General features: G+C 42.4%; 1 protein-coding gene across 1 annotated transcript; it reads left to right on the plus strand.

Moving 5' to 3' along the window:
• On the plus strand, nucleotides 1-26,429 carry LOC120026020 (structural maintenance of chromosomes protein 5-like). Its single transcript, XM_038970798.1, has 24 exons — nucleotides 1-235; nucleotides 11,078-11,219; nucleotides 11,407-11,459; nucleotides 11,551-11,713; nucleotides 11,831-11,965; nucleotides 12,096-12,236; nucleotides 12,716-12,877; nucleotides 13,293-13,364; nucleotides 13,485-13,740; nucleotides 13,881-14,035; nucleotides 14,446-14,559; nucleotides 14,737-14,831; nucleotides 14,947-15,079; nucleotides 15,227-15,400; nucleotides 15,715-15,884; nucleotides 16,780-16,903; nucleotides 17,017-17,139; nucleotides 17,228-17,356; nucleotides 17,457-17,552; nucleotides 17,649-17,753; nucleotides 18,067-18,186; nucleotides 25,654-25,833; nucleotides 25,933-26,028; nucleotides 26,098-26,429. The coding sequence occupies exons 1-24, from the start codon at nucleotides 81-83 to the stop codon at nucleotides 26,227-26,229; spliced, it is 3,225 nt and encodes a 1,074-aa protein (XP_038826726.1). The 5' UTR covers nucleotides 1-80; the 3' UTR covers nucleotides 26,230-26,429.
• The last annotated feature ends 165 nt before the right edge of the window (nucleotides 26,430-26,594 follow it).

Raw genomic sequence — 26,594 nt, forward strand, 5'->3', positions numbered from 1 at the left:
CAATCGACAACCGTCCATACTGGGCGCGCAAATTCCACTGAAAGACTGCTAGCACATCTTCGAAGTTTTAAGTCAGCATCATGGCTTCTGCGGGCAAGAAAAAACGAATAAGTAACGTAACGAACACACAACCTTCAAATAATGGAGCAGGTTCGTCCTCTGGTACCGTTGGAGATGGCCAGGTGTCTGGATTTGTCGAAGGATCCATAATTCGCATCACAATGCAAAACTTCCTGTAAGTCAACTCAACTGTAACATGTTTCCAAACACGCTAGCTAGCCAGCTAGCGAAAAGATAGCTAGCTATTACGGCGTGATAGCAATTTACCTAACGTTAGATAGTACCCCCATTTATAGACGCTGCTATGTGCTAACTAACGTTACCTTTAGCGCCAATTGACTCGTATCTTCTGGCGGTGAGAGTCGTAGAGCCCCGACGCCTGCGCTAATTAAACGCGTTAACACGCATTGCTTGCGGTATGGTTTTGTAAACATCGGGGACGTATGTTTCATATCGTCGAGAAATAATTTCCCCCCCAAAAAAAGTTACTACACACCTTTTAACATTACAGGGTTAGGGTTCCAACACGGGCATATTTCCATGTTAAAGCTCCTGTTTACGGAAAAGAGGTCGGAAGATAGTTGACAACCTGTTTGACGCGACGATGGTGTTGTCGAATTCAAATCTCTAACGTTAATATCATATCTAAACCGATATGACACCAATATCGATACATTCGCAAATCAACTTGTAGTTACACAACACACTTTTTCGTCGAGCCGTCCATTACCGAGAACCTCATACCTGATTTTAACAGGGTCGTTAACAATCGAATTTTTAAATCGGGTATTTGTTGCGCCTTCCTAGCTCAAATTCTAGACGTCGGATTAAAAAGAGACTAGAGTAGACTGGACAGATTACATTTTTAACAAAGCTTATTTTTTTATACTAGTTCATTGCATCTGCCATGGGGCCCAGTTTCATAATTTTACCGTATGTCCCAACTGCTTGCCGTAGTTTCGAAGTAATCGCGAAAATGCAGGCCTTATTTTATGATATTTTTCATCCTGTCAACTCCTATTAGTTGTATTGAGCGCGGTGGCACCAACACTCATTCCGAACATTCTATTCCGAGCCAATTGTTCTGCGTCACAATGCCGGTTTCGCTATTGTTAGCAATGAGATTTACCCACATAAACCTTTAAGGTTTACCTCAGGTAAACTGACAGCGTTTTGCAGTTTTTAATCTTATTAAAATCTTCATATACTCCCCCAGGAAGAATATTACACTTTTTAAAAGGCGACATAGTCATTTTCATACATCTTTGGAATGTTTGGTAATTATGTATACTAAGGCATTTGTGAAAATTCTATAGCAATATAGAGTGGGAAAGCGACCTTGCGTTTGGCCAATTAATAGACATTGCCATAAATACAAATATCTGTCTTGGCCAGGACCGGTCCAATCAGAGCTGCAATTGGCCTTTATGCAAACAAGCTATTTGCCACACAGGCCAGCCATCATTCACTTTGAAGTGGACTGCGTGTTTACAGGCAGTTGCGACTTTAGATCATTAGAAAGCATTCGCCAAAATACACCTCAATGGATTTCTGCCGATCTGTCAATACCACGGGAGTCCTCTTACATTTGAACTTTAGTCCTATTGATCAAACAACCATGAAAAGGTAGGCTCTCTCCCTTAGTTATGCACATCAACAAGATAAGCAACTAATGCTAACCAGAGCAAGATGTGGTGATTAAATCTAACGAAGGAACATTAGATCAACTTCTCAATCTTTTGCAGCTAGTTGGCCATTTCACTGATAAACGATGGGGAATTCTAGCCTACTCGTCCTACTGCAGCTTGCCTGCCAATGCATCCTTGTCCCAACCAACCAAGCTAACCAACCAAGCTAGCTTGAACTGGTTAAAGTTCAAGCTAGCCACTTCCAGACACAAATGAGCAAACACCTCACTCTGACCATTTTACCTGCCCTAGCAGAGCTGGTTAGCTAGGCTGTTTACATCTTATCTAGAGTGTTCATGGCTAACTTTTTTTGTGCCTACGTTTACTGACACCAGTCCAGTCATATTCAGCGGGTGTTGCACGTTTGTAAATTCATCAGTTATTCTTCGCTCTGGCACACTGGCAAGAGTGCTCTGAAATCGGAGTAGATAGCCAGAGTGAATTTGTGAAGGCAAGAGATATGCTAACTGGATAATGTTCAAGTTCTTGCTTGCTAACCAAATGACACCTGCATCTAGCTGTGTTTAGCCACCAAAAAATATGAGGGGGGGGGGAATGCTGTCACTCACCCCACTCCAATTACATGACATCCTCGTAGCAGTTAGCTATCTAGCTAACGCTAGGCTTTGTTTTTAGCTTGCTACATAAATGGATACGCTAGCCTATTAGCAACGTTATGACTGACTTGTGATCATTACCCTTGCTAGTTTGATTGTATTGATGTTCCCAGCCTTAGTTACATTTGTCAGTTTTTGTCCAAAATATCGAGTCATTGACACTGAACCGGTGCATCCCGAATGGAGGCAGTAAACAATGTACCAGGCCAGCTGTGATCTACAACCTGCTAGTAATATTTTCTTTGACTACCAACAAATGTATTTGAGTTACACTACGTTGCAAACCGGATGCATGTTTTGTATTATTTATTTTTTGCACAGGCTTCCTTCTTTTCACTCTGCCATTTAGGTTAGTATTGTGGAGTAGCTACAACGTTGAGCCATCCTCAGTTTTCTTCTATCACGTCCATTGAACTCTGTAACTGTTTTAAAGCCACCATTGATCTCGTGGTGAAATCCCTGAGCAGTTTCCTTCCTCTCTGGCAACTGAGTTAGGAACGATGCCTGTATCTTTGTAGAGACTGGGTGTATTGATACACCATCCAAAGTGTAATTAATAACTACCATGCTCAAAGGGATATTCAATGTCTGCTTTTATATTTATTTTACCCATCTACCAATAGGTGCCCTACGATGCATTGGAAAACCTTCCTGGTCTTTGTGGTTTAATCTGTGTTTGTAATTCACTGCTCGACGGAGGGACCTTAAAGATAATTGTCTTTGTGGTACAGAGATGAGGTAGTCCTTCATGTTAAGCACTATTATTTCACACACTTATGTGACTTGTTAAGCACATTGTCATTCCTGAACTTATTTAGGCTTGCCATAAAAGGGGTTGAATACTTATTGACTCGACATTTATGCTTTTCATTTTTAATTAATTAAAAACAATTCCACTTTGACATTATGGGGTTTTGTGTGTAGGCCAGTGACACTAAATCTACATTTTAAATTCGGGCTGTAACACAACAAAATGGGGTGTGAATACTTTCTGAAGGTGCTGTGTGTGTGTGTATACCTTTGGTCATGTAGTGTATGTGGACACCTGCTCATCAGACATCATGGGCAATAATATGGAGTTGGTCCCCCCCCCCCCCCCTTGCTGCTATAACAGCCTTCCAAGAAGAGTGGAGGCTTTCTTTCCACTGGATGTTGGAACATTGCTGCTTGGACTTGCTTCCATTCAGCCACAAGCATTAGTGAGGTTGGGCGATTAGGGACATTGTCATGTTGAAACAGGAAAGGGCCTTCCCCAAACTGTTGCCACAGTTGGAAGCACAGAATTGTCTAGAATGTCATTGCATGCTGTAGCGTTAAGATTTCACTTCACTGGAACTAAGGGGCCTATACCGAATCATGAAAAACAGTCTTAGACCATTATTCCTCCTCCACCAAACTTTATAGTTGGCACTGCATTGGGGCAGGTAGCGTTCTCCTGGCATCCACCAAACACAGATTAGTCCGTTGGACTGCCATATGGTTAAGCATCACCCTAAAGAACGTGTTTCCACTGCTCCAGAGTCCAATCGCGGTGAGCTTTACACCACTCCAGCCGACGCTTAGCATTCCGCATGTTGGTCTTAGGCTTGTGTGCGGCTGCTCGGCAATGGAAACCCATTTCATGAAGCTCCCAACGAACAGTTGTGCTGTCGTTGCTTCCAGAGGAAGTTTGGAACTCTGTAGTAAGTGTTATAACTAGTGGTGCAACGGATCACAAAACTCGCGTTAAGGATCGGATCCCGTTTTTGAGTCACGGATCGGATAATTTTTCGGATCAGTAAAAAAAAGTGGAGACAACTTTTGCATTCCATTTATTACTTAAAGAACACTTAAAGCAAGGATCTTTAAAGTGTTTAAGTAAATCTTAAAATATAATATTCAATACTCAATTGTTAAAGTGCAATATGAGGCATGATATCTTCTTCCTTTGAACAATAATGAATGAAAATAATTGCCTGTCAACATCATCAAAAACAAGTAGTGAGCAAAGCAGACCTGAGCTTATAACTTCAAATTCTTTAAGAAAAGATGAGTATGTCTACATTGTCTGGGGAGAGTGTAGAGCCCCTTTGCAGTCACTATGTCCCCTGCTGTGGAGAACACCCTCTCGCAAGGAACTGAAGTGCCAGGCTCAGCCAGGTAGCGTCTTGCCATGGCAATGTGAGGGTATTTACACTCATTGCTTTTCCACCATGCCAGTGGATCACCATCCACTGGAATGCCGCTTGCTGCCTTGTAGGATGCCTCCTCATCTTTGATGGTGTTGGCAAACGTCTTGTGCCTGTGTCCTTGCTCGCAGAGGTCTCCCAGACAAGCCCCTTCATGGCTGAATTATTTTATGGATATAATGCCTCCGAGTCTGCTCCTGTCGGCTCTGTGGCTTGACCCTGCAGAAAAAATTACTTGATCTATTAAACTAATTATTTATTGTCATATTTCATAGAACTATAATTGTGGCAATAACATTTAATAAAAGCCATTATTCCAAATCAAAAATTGATGATTTTAATAGCAATAGACTAAGATTAGACTGCAGTATATTTATTATTTAAGTAATTCACTTTTATTTTTTTACCACCTCAGTGGCCACAATCTCAGTGGTGAGATCACTATGTCCCCCGGTGTAGGGCAGGGTCTAGGTGAGACAGGGACTTGAACCTTGGATCCAGTGCAGGTGATCTATGAAGGTAGTCCTGTACATTAGGGGGTTATCTGGGGTTCAGGTCCTCTCTAATGGCAGCCTTGACATCTCTAGTGATGGTGCTGTCTTCCTCACTTGGGCCCATGGATTGTAGAATCCTTGTTTTCAGAGGTTAGGATCATGGACACAGACGGTGGTGCAGTTTCACTGCTTAATTTGGATATTTTCCTGTTCATAAAGATCTGGCACGATCTTCATACTGAAGTGGGTGCGCGAGGGGATTTCATAGCGTGGCTCAAGCACTTTCACCATATTTTTAAACCCTTTGTTTTCCACAACAGAGTATGGCCTCATGTCTGCAGCGATTAAACATCCCAATAGATTTGGTGATGCTTTAGTCTGGTCTGATTCTGCAGCAAAGGGCTGCTTAAATGCCGCGGTGAGAAGTTGTCTCTTGGCTGAGTTGGCTCCCGTCACTGACACACCAGGGTGATGATGCTTTAAATGAGTGTCCATGCTCGATGTATTTCCATGATTAATACGGCTTTCTTGTGGCGCAATGCCTAAACACCGTAATGCTGTTGTCTACCACCCTTCCGTCATGTTTGACAGGGAAACCAAAATGCTCCCATACAGAGACTTAAATGAAGCAGGAGGATTTTCCAGTTCTTCAGCTCATCCTCCTTTTTTTCTCTTTGCTTTTTGCAACACGAGCATCCAGGATTGATTCGGTGGGATTCAACATGCCGCGTTCACGTGAACAGAACACAACTGCTTTTTAAAAACAATCAAATCAGGCTTCAGAGTAAAACGCAGACAAGACGGATGCGTGCTATTTTTTCACTGCAACCCTGCATCGGGATTTAGGGAATTATGTAAAAAGTAACAGCGGCAGTAAAGCTATATTTCACACTTTGATGGTTAAACTTTGCAATTGATCCGCGGTTCACATGTGTGCCGAACCGTGTGGGGTGATCCGTACGGATCAACTACGGTCCGTTACACCACTACTTGTAACTGAGGACAGACTATATTTACGCGCTTCAGCACTTGGCAGTCCCGTTCTGTGAGCTTGTGTAGCCGATCCGTTGTTGCTCCTAGACTTTCCACTTCACAATAACATCACTTACAGTTGACCGGGGAAGCTCTAGCAGGGTAGAAATTTGATGAATTGACTTGTTGGAAAGGTGGCATCATGACTGTGCCACGTTGAAAGTTACGGAGCTCTTCAGTACGGCTATTCTACTGTCAATGTTCGTCTATGGAGATTGCATGGCGGTGCTCAATTTTATACACCTGTCAGCAACGGATGTGGCTGAAATAGCCAATTCCATAAGTTTGAAGTGGTGTCTACATACTATTGGACATGTATTGTGTATATACCAGTAAAGCCTGTAGCCATGGTATACTGGCCATATACCACACCTCCTCGGGCGTTATTGCTTAATTATCCCTCTGAAGAGTATGAATTAGGCTGTTTTGAGAAGGGTTTGAATCCTAAGCAACTATACATAGTTCGAAGTACAATACCAACATAGCTACTGTAGTAGGTCAAAGCTGTGTGCTGGAAAATCTTGGTAGAGCATGGGTGGAATTGGCATGGTGGTGCTCGTTGTCTTGACTTTTAACATTAATCTGAAGATTTATCTAATCAACTATGTTTAATTGTTACCCTTAATTTTTTACCTGATTAATAAAAAAAAAAATAACTCATTAGAATCTGGGGCAACACGAGAGCGGTTCTTTAGTTACCATCTCCCGAATTATTAAACTATAAAAGGTATTTTACCTATCACATCTATAAACAGTCAACTTATTAATCATAACCTCATATCATTCTGAGCAGTTGTAACCTCCTTGCATCTGCTAAAACCAGAGCCTTACTTATGATTCAGTACTACACAGTGGTTTAATTATTTATTTACTAGCGAACTAAATGGTAACACAAGATTAGCATACACACTTAATACGTTAACAGGTCCCTAGCGGACTGATAACAATATGGCTGCTTGTTACAAAAGACAGAGGGCGAGACACTTAACGTTTGTACATTTTAGAAACTACTCTCACTTACAGCACTCCTATACTTTACACACAAACCGCCGCCCGCTTGGAGTAAGAAATCATGAATGTATTTACGTGAAAATGCCTTGGTTTGCTGTGTATCTCTCTGAACCGGGCCTTTTCACAGCATGCTTGTAAGGCTCTTGATTGTCCAAAAGGGTTCCCCACCCGTCTTCTACTGTTCTCCTCTGCAGTCGTCCGGTACCAGTGATTTGTCGTGTAGTCCTGAACAGAACTAGTTTATTCTGCTTCTTTTGAAGGTAGGCAGGCAGGCAGGCCAGCTGTGCCGATAGTTCCCAGTGGGCTGATGAGAGTAGCGGAAATACGATGGTTTGAAAAGAGTAGTAGAATGGTCCCCGTGGGCGAGAGGGGGTCTGGTTGAAGTTATTTATTGCAAAGCTGATCTATTTGGATCCTCACAGGACAGTCATGACATTGTGAATTTCCTTTTCTTGGCTTCAGACCAATTCCTATTCTCACTTTTTAAAAGTAGTTTTTTAAAATGTATTAGCTATCTGCCTGTGACTGTGTAAACAGAAGACTGACACCACAAACCTGTTGTCACTGCAAAATCGGTCTGTGCTATCCGGAACCCTTGACGTATATCCAATATAACTTTACCTTGGTGCAGAACTACTGGCTCTCTAAAGTCGGATAAACAATAGTTTCCTGTTGATGTTTTGTCTCATTTCGAGCAGCTTATTCAATGTTCGGACTTGTATGGAACATATACACCATTTTGCAGACATTAGTTTCAGGCTGTATAAACCAATTCATTATATATTGCAGCCTGATTAATCAGACTAGCTAGCTGTGAGATGTTGCTGTTTTGCAGAGACGCCTGCTTGGACATGGACAACCGAGTCAAAGATTATAATAAATAATCTGTGACCAAGTCTTGTAACCATCTAGCTAAATATTGCTGAATTTGCATGTGTCCGACAGAGGTTGTTGTATTGTAGCCAAGGCTAGTTAATCTAGTCTTGGTTGTGAGGTGTCCTGTTCTTTCGACCAATCGATTGGTCAAAATGTTTAACATTATTTCTCCATATATAGACACACACCCTGTGTTTGAATAAAATCAACTACAGATGCACTGAGCTTGTCTGATGCTGTAAGCACGCTGTTTGATTAAATAATTAAGACACACAAATGACTAAAGAAAGAACCCGATGGTTACACTGTGTTAAAATAAATGACAGCGAGTGCCTGTGACTGGTGCAAGTTCTCTCCTCCCTACTGCAGCGAAAAGGCACCACAGCACAGCAAGTGTTTATTGCCCATGCTGAAGCAACATAATTTCAGCCATTTAGTTTCTTACTTATTTCTGACTAAAGTTCTGTTACCGAAATCCCTATTTTGTTTAGGAAAACCTTCCCAACCCTTGCTCTCTTTACATGAAACATGTAAGCATCGCATGCATGTGATCAATGGGGCCTGACCTATAGCCTATCATAATCACATCAATAAATTGGTTATAACAAACTCCGAACACAGTAACACGTGACAGCAAGATGGATACGGAGGACGTGGAAACTTGAAACTGACAAATGTTTACTGGTTGCTCAAGAGGAAAACGAGAAGTCAGATCTGTGGAAGACATTTGCCTTAGTTGTGGAAACTACTAGAAACCAAGAAAAAGGAGGGTATATGAGCAAGCAATGCGTGAGTATTGTGTGCCAAACAGTTGCTGTTCGATTACAGTATAATTTTGGGGGGGACCATTTGGAACAGTAAACAACACCAAATAAGTGTACCAGGGAGTCTGTTCTAACGGGGGAAATATATACAAATCCTTTATTACAGCAGACTAAAAACAGTTGCATGCATTTGTGAATTGCAGTTTATTTCTTTAGGCTAATTATTCAAAGTTACCTTATTTTTTAAACTAAAACGCTTGATTGCATTTCAAAGCATGAATGTGTCGTATGCTCTGTGATGGCATGAACAAATTATTTATTGATACAGTAGCCTATATATATATTGAAATATAGGCTTAAGTAAGACTAAACCGGTTGCGCTCTTAGTGGTTATACAAGGCTACAATACAAAGCCTACTGATGATAACATTACTTATTATAATCCTGATCATAATTGTAATAATAAGGAGCTCAAGAAAATGGAAGGTATAGGAGCGAGAGCTGTGTGCATATTTTTATTTTATTAGGATTCCCATTCGCTGTTGCAAAAGCAGCAGCTATTCTTCCTCGGGTCCACATGTGACACAGGTGCTGTTAGATTACAATATTATTTTTCTGCCTGTTTGGATCAGTGTAAACGACACTAAATAAGTAATACCAGTCTGTTCGAATGCGAAATTGTGAAGCCTTTATCACAGCATAGCAAAGATTAAAAACAGACAACTGTAAAATTGCTTTATCCAACATTTTGCCGTTGCATGAGGCTCGGCGCACATGCAATCAGTAGGCTATTAAACAGGCACCCAAAGCCTGAAAATGTCAAGAACTTGGAACGTTTCTTGAAGTGCTGTCGCAAAAACCATCAAACGCTATGATGAAACAGGCTGTCATAAGGAACGCCACAGGAAAGGAAGACCCAGAGTTACCTCTGCTGCAGAGGATAAGTTCATTAGAGTTACCAGCCTCAGAAATTGCAGCCCAAATAAGTGCTTCAGAGTTCAAGTAGCACACATCTCAACATCAACAGAGTAGACTGCGTGAATCAGGCCATCATGGTTGAATTGCTGCTAAGAAATCACTACTAAAGGACACCAATAAGAAGAAGAGACTTGCTTGGGCCAAGAAACACGAGTAATGGGTATTATACCGGTGGAAATCTGTCCTTTTGGTCCAAGTCCAAATTTGAGATGTTTGGTTCCAACTGCCGTGTCTTTGTGAGATGGTTGTTCTCTGCATGTGTGGTTCCCACTGTGAAGCATGGAGGTGTGGGGGTGCTTTGCTGGTTATACAGTCAGTGATTTTATTTAGAATTCACGGCACACTTAACCAGCATGGCTACCACAGCATTCTGCAGCGATACGCCATCCCATCTGGTTTGTGCTTAGTCCCACTATCATTTGTTTTTCAACAGGACAATAACCCAAAACACACCTCCAGGCTGTGTAAGGGTTATTTGACCAAGAAGGAGAGTGATGTAGTGCTGCATCAGATGACCTGGCCTCCACAATCACCTGACTTCAACCCAATTGAGATGGTTTGGGATGAGTTTGACTGCAGAGTGAAGGAAAAGCAGCCAACAAGTGCTCCGCATATGTGGGAACTCTTTCAAGACTGTTGGAAAAGCATTCCAGGTGAAGCTGGTTGAGGGAATGCGAAGTGTGCAAAGCTGTCATCAAGGCAAAGAGTGGCTGCTTTGAAGAATCTATGAAATATTTTGATTTGTTTAATACTTTTTTGGTTACGACATGATTCCATATGTGTTATTTCATTGTTTTGATGTCTTCACTATTCTAGAACATAGTAAAAATAAAGAAAACCCCTTGAATCAGTAGGTGTCTACTGACTGGTACTGTATATGGATGATTTATAAAGCCAGGCACATTAAGAGTTTTGCTATTGATTGTAGACCTAATTAAGTTGGTTTCCTCGTCTCTGCTGCTGTTGCACCACCCCATTGTTCTCAATCACAATATGCTGGTTAACTTTGCTATTATGCACATAGCAACAAAGGGAAAGGCGCCAATTCTACAGTGACCATATCCAATGTGTGAGAGCTTATTTGTTATAAAATAATATCTGATTAGTGTTGCACCATTATTTTTACATAATTTAACCATATACAATTTCTGTATCACATGTCTTAGTGATGGACTGTGCCATCCCCGTGGCCTCCGCAATGGATTTAGTCCACTGAGACGGGTGCGAAATATTGCGACTGCTCGACTAAAGAAAGGCTATTGGTCAACCGCGATCGACCAAACAACTAAATGGAGTCAGCCCTACTAGCTAACTGAATGTGCAAACATTGGCTAATAAAGTTTCTGTACTTAAGTTAAGCTGACACACTCCCCTCTACTTCCCCCACAGGACCTACGACCACTCCATAGTTTACCCTGGACCAAACCTAAACATGATTGTGGGGGCCAATGGAACTGGCAAGTCCAGTATTGTCTGTGCCATATGTCTGGGTCTGGCAGGAAAGACTGCCATCCTGGGCAGAGGGGACAAGGTAGTTGGCTATTTATTAATAAGTGTCCTAGCTAGCTACACTTAGGATATGTTGTCTAGAGCATGAAACTTTCCTTTGAATGATTTTTCATTATTGCATATATGGCACACTATATTGACTTGTATTTTTTGGGGGGGGGGGGGGGGTTTGGACTGAATTTATTTTACCTTGGATATATTCTGACTAGGTTGGGCTGTATGTGAAGCGTGGGTGCAACAAAGGATCGGTTGAGATTGAACTGTAAGTTTGTTTTAGATTATTCAGAAATGCCAACATGGATTCCCTCTGTCTTTGTATAATAACATTGAGGGAACCCTACCTGTGTTTTCAGGCACAAGGCCAAGGGGAACCTGGTGATCAATAGAGAGATCCATGTGGAGAATAACCAGTCGACGTGGATGCTTAATGGGAAACACTCCAGCCAGAAGACTGTGGAGGAGGAGGTAAAGGCTCTACAGATCCAAGTGAGCAACCTTTGCCAGTTTCTGCCACAGGTGAGTGTAAACTTGGAGGTTGTCTTTCTTGCTCATTTACTTGTTTTTTTCTTACTCGATCCGCTCATGTCATACTTCAAATTCTCTGACCACCGTTTGTGCCCTGTGACTTTGCAGGAGAAGGTGGGTGAGTTTGCCAAGATGACCAAGATTGAGCTGCTAGAGGCCACAGAGAAGTCAGTGGGACCTCCAGAGATGTATGAGTTCCACTGCGAGCTCAAGACCTTCCGCACCAAAGAGAGGGAACTGGAGGTGAGAACAGTTTTAGTTCTAGCTCTGGATAAATGAAGATGAGTTGTTTTTTCTTTTATAAAGAAGCTTTTGCTGCAGTGTTAATGGCTCAGGGAGAGTAAGTTCTAAGGTAAGCTGTTTTGTTTGGTAGAATGTGTGCAAGGAGAAGGCCAGCGCCCTGGAGAAGTTCAAGCAGAGGAACGAACGGAATAAGCACGACGTTGAACGCTACTACGAGAAGAAGAGACACCTGGACAACATCAAGATGCTGGAGAAGAAGAAACCCTGGGTGGTGAGTGGTCATAGAGAGATCATGTGACACCTGGGTCATATTTATTAGTTCACACCAACGTAAACAGTTTATTCACTCTACAACAGGGGTGTCAAACCCATTCCATGTAGGGCCTAGTGTCTGCAGGTTTTTGTTTTTTCCTTTCAATTAAACCCTAGACAACCAGGTGAGGGGAGTTCCTTACTAATTAGTGACCTTAGTTCATCGATCAAGTACAAGGGAGGAGCGAAAACCTGCAGACACTCGGCCCTCCGTGGAATGAGTTTAACGCCTGTGCTTTACAATGTGGCGGAAACGTTTTTTTGCTAAACATTTTGCTACGGTGTGCACTTATAAATACAACCCTAAAGTCATTTATAGCTTGTTAAAAGAGCCTGGACATGGATAGATACTCCTCCATTTAAAAACAAAATGCATATCTAAGTATGTTATGTCAGCATTCGTGTTAACAATCTTTGACAACCCTCTGTCCTTTCCAGGAGTATGAGACGGCCCGTAAGGAGCTGGAGGGGGTGAAGAAGTCAAGGGAGGACGCCAAAAAGCAGCTGAAAACCGTGAGGGAGTCCCAGGCCCCCATGCTGAAGAAGATCCAGCACATCGACAGTCAGCTGAGGCCCATCGAGAACCAGATGAAGGAGAAGGTCAGAGACTGGCTTCCTGGGCTTTGTAGCTGGGATGGAGGGAGAGGGAGGTCCTTTTAGCTCCAGGGTTGCAGCTTATGCCTTTTGAGACTGGGCCCTGGGGAAAGCATGTGTTATATTTACTTGGTGGGTGATACTGCAAAGACATTTGGGAACCACTGTGTTGTCTAGCCCATAGACAACACGGTGGGGTGGCAGGTAGCCTAGTGGTTAGAGCGTTGGGCCAGTAACCGAAAGGTTGCTGGATCGAATCCCTGAGCTGACAAGGTACAAATCTGTCTTGCCCCTGAACAAGGCAGTTAGCCTACCAGGGAACCGTGGGTTGTCATTGTAAAAAAGAATGTGTTCTTAACTGTCTTGCCTAGTTAAATTTAAAATAGACTGATGGTGGTGATGCATCCTTGTTGTGTTCCAGACGGTCAGCATCAGGGAGGCCTCTCAGAAGTGTAAACAGAAACAGGACCAGCTGGACCGGAAGCACAGAGAGGTCTGGCACTTGTTTTTTTTGTTTTGTTTTTTTAATATCTATTTCTGCCTTATTGATACCAATGGAAATAGAATGATGTTTTAAAAATTAAATAAGTTTGATCCTCCCCTATCCCTCTAGATTGAGGATATCAAGCAGGCCTTCAGCCTGAAGCAGACGGAGGCGGTGGACCGGCAGAAGCGAATCAGCAACACCCGGCGCATGATTGACGACCTGAGGGCGGAGCTGGCCAACGTAGGCGACCAATCAGACGTGACGCCGCGGATCAATGCGGTGAATGCGGAGCTGAGGCGCATCCAGGAAGAGAAAGCAAAGATGGAGGGAGAAAAGGCCGACATGCGTAGGGAGAAGGACAACTTGAACGGAGAGTGTAGACGTAAGACACACACACACACAGGGTCTGGGGAGTCCTGGGTCTCAAACGGTCTTGGCACAGAGGCTCACTGCACCATTTTAACCATGGTGGAGCGTTACACGTACAATTTGACTTAGCTTAACTCTTCTTGTTTCCTGTAGTGTTGAAGAACAGGCTGAGGAGTCTGGATGACATGATGAAAATCAAGGAGGAGAAGCTGAGAGGGCGCTCCAAGGACACCTACGCTGCCGTCCAGTGGCTGAGGCAGAACAAACACATCTTCAGTGGCAATGTCTATGAACCTATGATGCTAGTGGTGAGAGCACACTACAGGGATTGTCAACGCTATAGGGATAGTCAAGGCTATATGGGCCTAATTCTCTCCATATACTTTGAAGTGTCATTGTCAAGCGCCCCTCCTACTTTTCTTTGTTTGCTGTTACGTGGAGACCTATCAGAACTTTGAAGTTTTCTTTGATATGTTATCAACTAACGCTTCATTCTACACCCCGATATCCTAAAATGGCCACAGTAGAGTACCACAGTATGAGTCATAATACCCATTAAACCTAGCAGTCCAAGGAAATGGTTCCAATTGTTTTATTTATTTATTTTCATTTTAATGAAAAGACTACTTTGTTCGAAGAACAGTATGTATGGCTGATATGTAAACATAATTTGAAAGCCCATATGTAGCCTTTGAAAGAAATGTTCTGCTCTTTTCAGATTAGTGTCCGCAACCCTAACCATGCCAAGTACGTGGAGAACCACATTCCATTCAATGACCTGCGAGCATTTGTCTTCCAGAAGAGGGAAGACATGGAGAAGTTTATGATGGAGGTGAGGCAGACCTGCTCATAAAGAATAGAAAAAGTAATACTCAGTCATTGCACTGTATGCTATGATATAGGACCCTGAGGTTTTACTATGTGACCCACCTAACCAGGCCATAGTTATAGGCTCTAATTAAAGTAATAAGTGCGTCAGTAAGAGTTCTGATGATGGATTTGTCCTCAGGTGCGTGACAGCCAGAACCTGAGGGTGAATTCAGTCTTTGCTCCTGAGGAATCCTGCGCCACCCGTGCTCCCTCCCGACCCATCGAGTCTCTGAAGTGAGTAGTCCTCTCGTACTGTCCCAAGATGGAATGTAAATGTATCAACCCTATACCTAACCCTTTCAGTTGTATTGAATGTGTAAGATGCATTTTTGTATTTTCTTGTCTGTAGGCGTTTCGGGTTCTTTGCGTACCTGCGGGAGCTCTTTGATGCTCCAGAAGAGGTTATGAGCTACCTCTGCAACCAGTACAAGGTGCACGATGTTCCCGTGGGAACGGACCAAACCAAAGCCATGATCAAGACGGTACGTTCCATACCCTAGAGTGCCTGAGAGGATGGAGAGTCATAAATGTCAATGAATACTTCATTTTCATAGCTTATTTGATTTCTGAACAGACTGGAATCGAAAGTAAGCTGATCCAAACTCTAATCCTTCGACCATATGTCTCAGGTGATTGAGGAGCCCTACCTGAAGGTGCTTTACACAGCTGAGGAGAAGTACTCCCTGAAGAAGTCCTTTTACTCAGGGAAGACCAGCACCAGTAACTCTGCCGTGCGGCCCTCCCAGTACCTCACCATGGCCGTGGACGCCGAGGAGAAACGCCAGCTGGAGGAGCAGATCAGGGTGAGGCCAGAGACACCTGTCAAGCATTCACCACAGGCACCTCCCCCACTTGGAGAAAAAAGTTTACAATAAGCGATGAATTTGAAACGACACCTTTACACTAGCAATAAACTACACTTGGCGTTTTACACCGGAGAGTAACTTTCCAAGAGTTTGACTTAACACCTTAGAGATATCCGACACTCATAGATGCACAATGATGTAAGTTGACATGCATAACCTGCAGTGATGTTGTAGTAATAACCAGATGTTTAGCAAAGCACTGATATAGCACTACAGCTTGGAAATTAAGTGTAACCTTTGGCTATGCATAGACGGCTGAAAAGAGCATGCAGGCCATTGATGTCCAGATGAGCGCCATGCAGGAACGTACTGCCAAGCTGGATCACTGTGACAATGAGCTACGGGCCCAGAAAAAGGGGCTCTCAGAGATGAAGGGTAAAAAGAGACAGTTGGAACAGAAGATCAGTACCAAGCAGGACAGGTGGGTGACACACACACACACACACACACACACACACACAGGCCGTGTCCGAATACCCATACTTGTGTCCTAAATAGTAGGTTGTTTGAGTATATGTGGGGGGGAAATAACATTTAATATACTGAACAAAAATATAAATGCAAAATGTCCAAACCTGCTGTTTTCAACTCTCTAAAGAGAGCAGGAGCGGTAGAGATACTCTTAATGATCGGCTATGAAAAGCCAACTGACATTTACTCCTGATGTGCCGACCTGTTGCACCCTCGACAACCACTGTGATTATTATTATTATTTGACCATGCTGGTCATTTATGAACATTTGAACATCTTGGCCATGTTCTGTTCTAATCTCCACCCGGCACAGCCAGAAGAGGACTGGCCACCCCTCATAGCCTGGTTTCTTCCTAGGTTTTGGCCTTTCTAGGGAGTTTTTCCTAGCCACCGTGCTTCTACACCTGCATTGCTTGCTGTTTGGGGTTTTAGGCTGGGTTTCTGTACAGCACTTTGAGATATCAGCTGATGTAAGAAGGGCTATATAAATCAATTTGATTTGATATAAGGAAATCAGTCAATTTAAATAAATTAGGCCCTAATCTATGGATTTCACATGACTGGCAGGTGCGCAGCCATGGCTGGGCCTGGGAGAGCATAGGCCTTCCCACTTGGGAGCCAGGCCCAGCCAATCAGAATGATTGTTTCAGAATTATGTTTTACATTTTACATTTTTACATTTTATTACAGACAGATACTCCCAGTTTCATCAGCTGTCGGGTGGCTTGTCTTAGACGATCCCGCAGGTGAAGAAGCTGGATGTGGAAGTCCTGGGCTGGCGTGGTTACACGTGGTCTGCTGTTGTCGTTTTCGTATCTTACACACCATTTCCTCTTGTGTGTAGTCTTCGGCAGATGGAGCAGGGGGGCATTGACCTACAGAAGGCTGAGGAGGAGACCAAGGCCCAGATCTCAGCAGTCAACTCCCAGAAGGTGGCCATTGTGGCTGAGTTCATGGCCCACATGAAGGTACACAGTCACAGGTTAATGCTGAAGGCTCCAGATACACAGAACCTGGGTGGTGTATACTGACTGCCTTAAGTCTCTCTTTATCATTCTCTCTCTTTTCCCTCCATATCTAGCTGAGGGCTAAGTTGAGTATGGAGAAGGTGTACATGGCTCTAGAGACCGTGGGCATGACAGCAGAGAAGACCAAGCTGGAGACTGACTGCAGGGAGGGCTCGGCCGAGCTCAGGGTCCTAGAGGTCAGGTCACGCACACTCATACAATTTCACACACTGTAGGTTGTAATCTGTACTCAATGTGTGTGTGTTTCCCCTTCTCCCCTCTCAGCAAGCGTGTGCCATGCTGGAGCAGAGCAAGGCCCGGCTGTTGGAGATGTGTAAGGGCCTGATGAGGAGGGCCAGGGAGATCTGTAACATGGACCCTGGGGAGAGTGCTGTACCCCCAGACCTACACACGGTCAGTATAGTACTGCACAACTCCACACTGAGTCCTCCATTCATTCTACCAGTTTTAATGCATTCATTAATTTGTGAATTTCTTCATTTGTTTTCTGTAGGCCTTCAGCCAGCTGCCCGACACTATGGATGAGATAGACGCCATGTTGAATGAGGAGAGGTCCAGGGCAGAGTGCTTCACTGGCCTCAGTGAGAATGTAAGTCAGAAGGCTCTTCAAAGCGTGTGCACGTATTGATTCTGCCTCACCATGTAACACCCCCCCCCCCCCCCCCCCCCCCCCCCTCTTCCCCAGGTGGTGGATGAGTACAACAGGAGAGAGCAGGAGATCAAGAACCTGGAAAAAGAACTGGATGAGAAGAGCAATGCCCTGAAAACCTACAGACAGAACATATCAGAGGTACTCTAATGACAGATTAGTCCAGTGAATCAGTCTGTGCCAATTCTATAATTTCAATGCTTTAAAAAAATAATAATCTGAAAATGCCTAGCAAATCGGTGTTTTATAGTGCATGTTTGAATTCATTACGCCAATTCTGTTGCTAAATGGAAGCCAATGGAACCAAGCGGGGAAGGACTTACCTGAATTTATCCAAAAGAAACTCTTGTTTTTAAAACTTTCCGTTTTGCAATTGTTTGGACTAATGATTACACTAGGTTTGATGTCATCTACAGAGATGTTTCCTTCCTGAAGACTTCTCTCTGTGTGACAGGCAAAGGAGCGCTGGCTGAATCCTCTGAAGCAACTGGTAGAGCAGATCAATGACAAGTTCAGTGATTTCTTCCGCTCCATGCAGTGTGCCGGGGAGGTGGACCTGCATTCAGAGAACGAGGTAAGGCACGCCAAACACCTGCTGTATCCTGTCTGGACTAAGGGGGAGGTGCCAGAGTGTCTTCTTAGATGTTTGTGGGAGCTCTAGTAGCAGTCACATAGGGTTGTCACCATACCAGTGTTAACTCGAAATGACACAACGACAAGGTTTCAGTTTATTAACGTTTACTGAACAGTATTAGCACACTACGTGGTTGCCATTGCACTCAGGCCAGGTCCATCAACAACGAGACCCCTACGCAGGCGCACTAATAACAGAGTGATAGCCCCGTAATAACAGAAATATAGGGATACTTAAAACATGAACTTAACAATCTCCCACTTTAACCTGTCTAGGACGGAGCGGAACCCCTCGCCAACAGCCAATAAAATTGCAGGGCGCCAAATACAAATCAACAGAAATCTCATAAATCAAATTTCTCAAACATACAAGTATTAGGCACCATTTTAAAGATAAAATTCTCGTTAATCCAGCCGATTTATAAAAAAAAAAAAAAAAAAAAAAAAAAAAAAATGCTTTACAGCAAAAGATCGACAAAAGATTGTTAGGTTACCACCAAGTCACAGAAAAACCCAGCCATTTTTCCCGCCAAAGAGAGGAGTCACAAAAAGCACAAATGGAGAAAATTAATCACTAACCTTTGATCTTCATCAGATGACACTCATAGGACTTCATGTTACACAATACATGTATGTTCTGTTCGGTAAAGTTCATATTTATATCCAAAAATCTTATTTTACATTGGCGTGTTAGATTCAGTAGTTCCAAAACATGCAGTGATATTGCAGAGAGCCACATGAATTCACAGAAATACTCATAATAAATGTTGATGAAAATACAGCTATTATACATGAAACTTTAGATACACTTCTCCTTAATGCAACCGCTGTGTCAGAAAACTTTACGAAAAAAGCATAATCTGAGAACGGCGCTCAGAGCCCAAACCAGCCAGAGAAATATCCGCCATGTTGGGTAGTCAACATTATTCATAAATAGCATTAGAAATATTCACTTTCCTTTGATCTTCATCCTAATGCACTCCCAGGAATCGCAGTTCCACAATAAATGCTTGTTTTGTTTGATAATGTCCATTTATGTCCAATAGCTTCTTTTGTTAGGGCGTTTGGTAAACAATCCAAAAGCGTGATCTGGTCCATTCGGACGAAACGTTCAAAAAATTATATTACAGGTCGAAGAAACTTGTCAAATTTAGTATAGAATCAATCTTTAGAGGATGTTTATATCATAAAAGTTCAATAATGTTCCAACCGGAGAATTCCATTGTCTGTAGAGAAGCACTGGAACGAGAGCAACCTCAAGTGAAAGCGCGTGACTGAGAACGAGGCTGTAGGCAGACCCCTTAGTAAAACAGCTCCCATCCGGCCCCCCTTCACATGAGAAGCCTGAAACAACGTTCTAAAGATGGTTGACATCTAGTGGAAGCCTTAGGAAGTGAAAAATAACCCATATCCCACTGTGTATTCGATAGGGGTGAGTTCAAAAACTACAAACCTCAGATTTCCCACTTCCTGTTTGGATTTTTTCTCAGGTTTTTGCCTGCCATGAGTTCTATTATATTCACAGAAATCATTCAAACAGTTTTAGAAACTTCAGTGTTTTCTATCCAATACTAATAATAATGCATATATTAGCATCTGGGACTGAGTAGGAGGCAGTTCACTCTGGGCACGCTATTCATCCAAAAGTGAAAATGCTGCACCCTATCCCAAACAAGTTAACCTTTCTAGCCCAGGGGTTCCGCTAGCGGAACTCCGACAGCATTCCGCTGAAAAGGCAGCGCGCAAAATTCAAAATATTTTTTTTAAATATGTAACTTTCACACATTAACAAGTCCAATACAGCAAATGAAAGAAACATCTTGTTAATCTACCCATGGTGTCCGATTTCAAAATTGATTTACAGCGAAAGCACAACATATGATTATGTTAGGTCAGAGCCAAGTCACAAACACACACAGCCATTTTTTCAGCCAAGGATAGGAGTCACAAAAAGAAGAAATATAGATAAAATGAATCACTAACCTTTGATCTTCATCAGATAACACTCATAGGACATGTTACACAATACATGTATGTTTTGTTCGATAATGTGCATGTTTATATAAAAAAATCTCAGTTTACATTGGCGCGTTACTTGCAGTAATGTTTTGATTCCAAAACATCCGGTGATTTTGCAGAAATACTCATAATAAATATTGATAAAAGATGCAAGTGTTATTCACAGAATTAAAGAAACTTATCCTCTATGCAACCGCTGTGTCAGATTTCCAAAAAAACTTTACGGAAAAAGAATAATCTGAGAACGGCGCTCAGAACCCAAAATAGCCAAAGAAATAGCCGCCATTTTTGGCGTCAACAGAAGCTACAAAAAACACTAAATATTCACTTACCTTTGATCTTCATCAGAAGGCAGTCCCAGGAATCCCAGTTCGACAATAAATGACTGATTTGTTCCATAAAGCCCATCATTTAGCCACTTGTTGTTAGCATGTTCAGCCCAGTAATCCATCTTCATGAAGCACGAGAACTTCCTCCAGACAAAAACTCAAAAGGTTTCGTTACAGGTCGTAGAAACAAGTTAAATGATGTATGCAATCCATATTTAGGATGTGTTTAACATTAATCATCAATAAGGTTCCAACCGGAGAATTTCATTGTCTGAAGAAAAGCATTGGAACGAGAGCATACTCTCTCGTGACCGCGCATCATGAGCACGAGGCTCTCTGCCAGACCACTCAGTAAAAGAGCTCCTATGAGCCCCTCCTTTAGAATCCTAAAACCAGTATCTAAAGACGGCGACATCTAGTGGAAGCCCTAGGAAGTGCCTGCACATCCATAACTTGGATTTCAATTGGCACTGTTTTGAAAATCGATTTCTCACTTCCTGTTTGGATTTCTTCTCAGGTTTTTGTCTGCCATATGAGTTCTGTTATACTCACAGACATCATTCAAACAGTTTAAGAAACTTCATAGTGTTTTCTATCCAATACTACTAATAATATGCATATATTAGCATCTGGGACAGAGTAGGAGGCAGTTCAGTTTGGGCACACAATTCATCCAAAAGTGAAAATGCTGCACCCTATCCCTAAAAAGTTAAAGACAAAACATCAACAACAAAGTGTTATTCAAGTCCCCCATTACAAATGGATTGTGACAAAGTTTTTGTATTACTCAAGCTGCCACTTTACATTACGGAGTGCTTTTAGGAGCACAAGACTGGATGTGCCCTTTTTAGTCAGCAAGCTGTTTCCTTGTGGTTGACCACAGAATCCACTGGATTCTCTGTTTGTAAGTTCCTTGATGCTGCTAATCTCAAGACGAAGTCTTTTCTCTGTGACAGACTTGGTTGACTTCACAGCATCAACTAAGGAGTAGTTGTCAGTGACACAAACTACAGGTAGAATGTGCCGTTTTGTCTCACCAGTGGTAAGCTCTGAAAACAGAGTTGCAAGAAAGATAGCATTGTCAATTCCATCCGCAAGAGCAAGTGTTTCTCCAACAAGTGTGCTTTGGACAACCCTTCTGATCCTTTTTGACTGCCAACAGATGGGTGAGAATCTTCCTCCGTCACCCATTAACACAATTAGATGTCCACCTTGTGTGCCTCCAGTGATGCTTCACTAGGGCACCTTACAGATGAAGACAAACTAGTTTGTCATCTTTTCCAACATGCTGAAACTTGAGTCACTTGTTGTGGTTACAGTTTATGAACAACTTTCTTTGCTTCATGAATGGTTTGTACAGTAGCGTGTTGTTGGATGCCAAGTTGCAGCCATCAAACATTACATCAGGTCTAGTAGAAAGAGAAGCGCTACTAAGGTACACAATAGTACATTTTGGTAGATCGAAGGTGCTCTTGGGTAAAAGGGGTAAATTGGTCATCAAAAAGGAGGACCAAGGCACTCTTCATATAATTAATTAAAATGCCTTTATTAGTATGGCATGTTCAATAGAAACTAAGTTTTTTTTTTTTTTTAAACTGACTCGTTTCAGCTGCATGGCCTTCGTCAGGGAGTACAAAAAAAGAAAGAATACAATGTCCTCTTTTGAACAGCTTTTCCAATTAGCCCTAATTGGAAGAGGGAGTGGTTACAAAATTGATTGGACACACCTAGTAAGCAATAATATACACATTAAAAGGGGAAATACTGTAGCTATGTTATCATTGACATACAACTCCAAGCTAGACGTATCAGAACACTTAAAGGTAGTTCTAACCTTAAATATTACTGGGAGAAGTGTCAAGAATAAGAAAGCAATATATTCCATAGTACACTAGAACACAGCAAAACATGAACAACAGTCTAAACATAGCTGAGGGCAATTGAGAAAAATGTCCACTAGATGACAGCAAATGGATCTATCACGACCCTACAGGAAGGGTGAGAAATCCATATCTTCATTTAAACCAGGGTATTTAGTGGCCTGTAGTTTGTTACTCTGTCTAGCAACCCATAGAATTTGACTTATCTTTGACCTCAATTGATCAGCTTCAATTCCACAGAGAGGGGAATTCCTTTGTATGGCTCTTGAAGAATCCATGTGGATAGGTTGAAGATTCTTGATATAGCTCTCCTGTTGCATCAGTATTGTTCCATCAACTGTAATAAACTCTATGCCAACATAACAATTATCATGCTCCTCACGGCCGACCTGGAAAACAGCTTTGAGGTGTGGAATCACAGTTGTAGCAAAGGTCTGTGAGCCACCCCAGATGAAGTCATCAACATGACAGGCAAGTACTCCAGTCACATTGCAGTCTTGATCAAGCCAATAGAAGACTGCAGGATCCACTTGTGACATTTTTCCACCTGTACTCAGAATTGTTGCCTTGACTTTGTTGTACCAGTAGAGTGATGCATCTGCGAGACCATACATACATTTTTCTCGTTTCCACAGTGTTCCTTTGCTCTTAGCTTCAGGCGGCGGTCGGATGTGATTGTCCCTTGACAGCTGTTCCCTGCAAAAATGCAGATTTGATGTCTATGGAATGAAGGTTCCATATTTTTTTTTTCTGGCAGATCACTGTCCTCATCATGACTCTGAGGCACATGTCTGAGTCTTTTGGGAGTTGTTTAGCAGCCAGCTCCTCTCAACCTCTAGCCACTAGACATGCTTTTGGCACTATTCCAGTTAAGGACTCTTTTAAGGGTACACACCTTGATGAGACACATTTTTAGCCAATGTCTTTGACTTCCTCAAACACTCAATTTTTTTCCCTCCAATTACTGAGCTCATCTAGCTTAGCTGAGTCAAATGACACATCCTTTGTTTCAAGTACATCATAATTTTGAATGTCATTCTTTTCTTCTTTTTTTCCATTGGTTCAATTCTGAGATGATCTACAAGTGACAGGTCAGCTGACCCTGTTGTACCAGAAAGTGTAGCTGGTTCAGATTACTGCAAGTTGTACCAGTTCTGCTGTTTTCCTTTGGCTTATCCTGCTCGTCCAATGACGGTTGCTGTATGTGGAATACCACTTTCTCTGTCCATGTATTTAAGTTTGTCCAGTTTTCAGATTGGAACAACCATGTTGTCTTAACACATGTGGCTGTTGAATCTTTTCCTCATTTGAACACTCAACAGTATTACCTGTGGCATGGTTGAAGGTGTCTGCTCCATTTCCTGTGTCAGTTTGTGTCCATATCATTGGATGTGACATCTGGTAGGTTTGTGTCCTTTTCATTAGGAGGCTGATTCTCAGCAACAGACCCTCCATATTGTTGATCATTTACTTTCCTTGAGTGACGCACCCTGACAATGGTGCCTCCGTGCCTCACAAATATCACCACACCATCTTGGCCAATGACTACTCCCGGTCCTTTCCACTCTTGACAGTCAACTCGTTTGTAGTACATCCCCTGCCTTCTTGAGGGAAGCGTTGCTTAATAGTAAGGGGATATCTGTAAGGGCTACCTCTGTTTCAATTTGACACATAATCTGACTAATTTATGCTGGTATCTTGACTCTTGGTAGACTGTACGATTCTCCCATCTCCAAATTTGAAAGCTCTGTTGCTTGGTGTGTCAATCATGTTTTGTACTTCTTTCATATTTAGTTCACTGACATGGCTAACAAGCCATTTTGCACCACACACTGTGCGTGTACATGCAGTATCAATCACAACAGATCCTAAGGATTCAACTATAAGGATCTCCGTATCAGAAGCATATTCGTTTGAAAACAGTGTAATGTTACACTGCTCTCTCTGTTTACATTTTCCTGTTAGTTTAAATTGTTCATTTTTTAGGACAGTCTTTAACCCAATGGTAAGTGCTTTGACAAATAGCACATTTTGATCTCCTTCCATATTTGTCTAGTGGATTTGTGCCCGGAAATTGCGCCCTCTTCTGGTTGTCTTGAGTACGTGACTTGTTGGTGCCTTTACTCTGCTGCTCAGTGTAATATGATGTGTCACTCACTTGCATTCCATCTGTTATTGGCATGACAGACGTCTTTTCACCCAAAATTATTTTTAGTGCCGACTTCATTGACTCAAGTCAGCACAGTACAAGCAGTCAAAGCCAACTGTTTCTCCCTACCATCTAGACAGGCAGTATCTAGCAACTTGAAAGATAACCCTGCATCCGGGAGAACCATGTCATACTTGCGCATCCTATTGTACCTCTGTTCAAAATCAATGATGTAGTCCGTCATTGCAACCAAAATATCTCTAGTAACACTGTCAAAGTTTGAATATGCCTCGTAGGCACGGTCTTTCTCTTTAAGAAACACTGAATCCAGTGCTCTAATCAAAGTTCGCATACCGTCATCCTTGTTCAAATCCTCCAGGGATATTTCCAGTGCTGTATCTTTCTCTCTTCCCTCGAGCGATAATACCACAAGTGCTTGCTTTTTCTCGTCCAGATTCCATGTTAATTTTTCCATCTTTCATACGACATCTTGTCGAACCGAGGTGGCACATTGTAGTTATTAGCCATCCTCTGCTACCAGTGTTAACTCGAAATGACACAACGACAAGGTTCCAGTTTATCAACGTTTACTGAACAGTATTAGCACACTACGTGGTTGCCATTGGACTCAGGCCAGGTCCATCAACAACGAGACCCCTACGCAGGCGCACTAATAACATAGTGATAGCCCCGTAATAACAAAAATAGAAGGATACTTAACATGAACTTTAACAACCAGTATCGTGATACTCAGGGGTATCGTGGCAAAGAAACAAAACATGAAGTGGATTGAATTTCCTGGGGAGAACAGTCCTAATGTTGGAAACAAACGGCCTTATGTTGTCACCCAGAATCACGTATCTTTTCCAAGCTATAGCACACAATATTTTACATATAGTAGTTTTTTTTTTTTTTTTACAGATCAAATAGTTTAGTCTCCTTTCTTTCCCTTTTTGCCAAGGAAAATCTAGTATCTTGATAACCCTAAAAGTAGTAAGTCTATCTGTCTTACTGGTGTCTGCTCCCTGCAGGAGGAGTATGATAAATACGGGATCCGTATCCGGGTGAAGTTCCGTAGCAGCACGCAGCTCCACGAGCTCACAGCACACCACCAGAGTGGAGGGGAGCGCAGTGTCTCAACAATGCTCTACCTCATGGCCCTGCAAGAGCTCAACCGCTGTCCCTTCCGAGTGGTGGATGAGATCAACCAGGTATGTAACACACACCAACTGCTGCCTGCTTAAGTGGTAAAACCACTTGCACATCCAGACTGTATTCACACAGGCTTTATTTCTTCTTATTCTACCCAGGGTATGGACCCAGTCAATGAAAGGAGAGTCTTTGACATTGTTGTACGGACAGCCTGCAAGGAGACAACCTCCCAGTACTTCTTCATCACACCCAAGGTAAGTGTCACTGCAGAGGTGGTGACTTACTAATGATTGTTGTGGATTAATGTTTGTGTTTTTCTCCAGCTCCTTCAGAACCTCCAGTATGCAGATGAGATGACTGTCCTGTGTGTCCATAACGGACCTTACATGCTGCCCCCCAATAAGTGGGATGAGAAGGCCTTCACCAGGCGCTGTGTCCGCCGCAAGGGCAAATAGTGAAATGACCAGTTCATGATTTTCTGAGCTCTCATTTTTGGTTTGACAGAAAAGATTTGACACAATCATTATTTTTATTTTTTTAATTGGGGGGGGGGGGGGGGGGGGGTTGTATTGTTCCACCTACACATTTGCACAAATTATTTAGGGTTTTTATATACACTGTTTAAATAAATAGATACTTTGTAAATACTGTTCAATATGCATTGTTCAAATGTTTTCTTTGAGATTGGAATGACTCCAAGAAAAGTTACATGTCAATTGTAAAGATGCAAGTGCTGTTCTATTTTGGGTTGAGCAAATGAATAGTGGATTAAATGTTCTTGATGTGAAGCAGTCAGCAGGGCTTGAGACTTAGCTAAAAA

The sequence above is a fragment of the Salvelinus namaycush genome, chromosome 31 (assembly GCF_016432855.1).
Source record: "Salvelinus namaycush isolate Seneca chromosome 31, SaNama_1.0, whole genome shotgun sequence".
Taxonomy (NCBI): Eukaryota; Metazoa; Chordata; class Actinopteri; order Salmoniformes; family Salmonidae; genus Salvelinus; species Salvelinus namaycush.

Excerpts from the sequence above, each read along its gene's own strand:
- LOC120026020 (XM_038970798.1), top strand. The coding sequence starts at position 81 with ATGGCTTCTGCGGGCAAGAAAAAACGAATAAGTAACGTAACGAACACA. Across the intron at positions 11,460-11,550 it reads GGATCGGTTGAGATTGAACT|GCACAAGGCCAAGGGGAACC; the intron begins GTAAGTTTGTTT and ends CTGTGTTTTCAG. Across the intron at positions 13,365-13,484 it reads TGGACCGGAAGCACAGAGAG|ATTGAGGATATCAAGCAGGC; the intron begins GTCTGGCACTTG and ends CTATCCCTCTAG.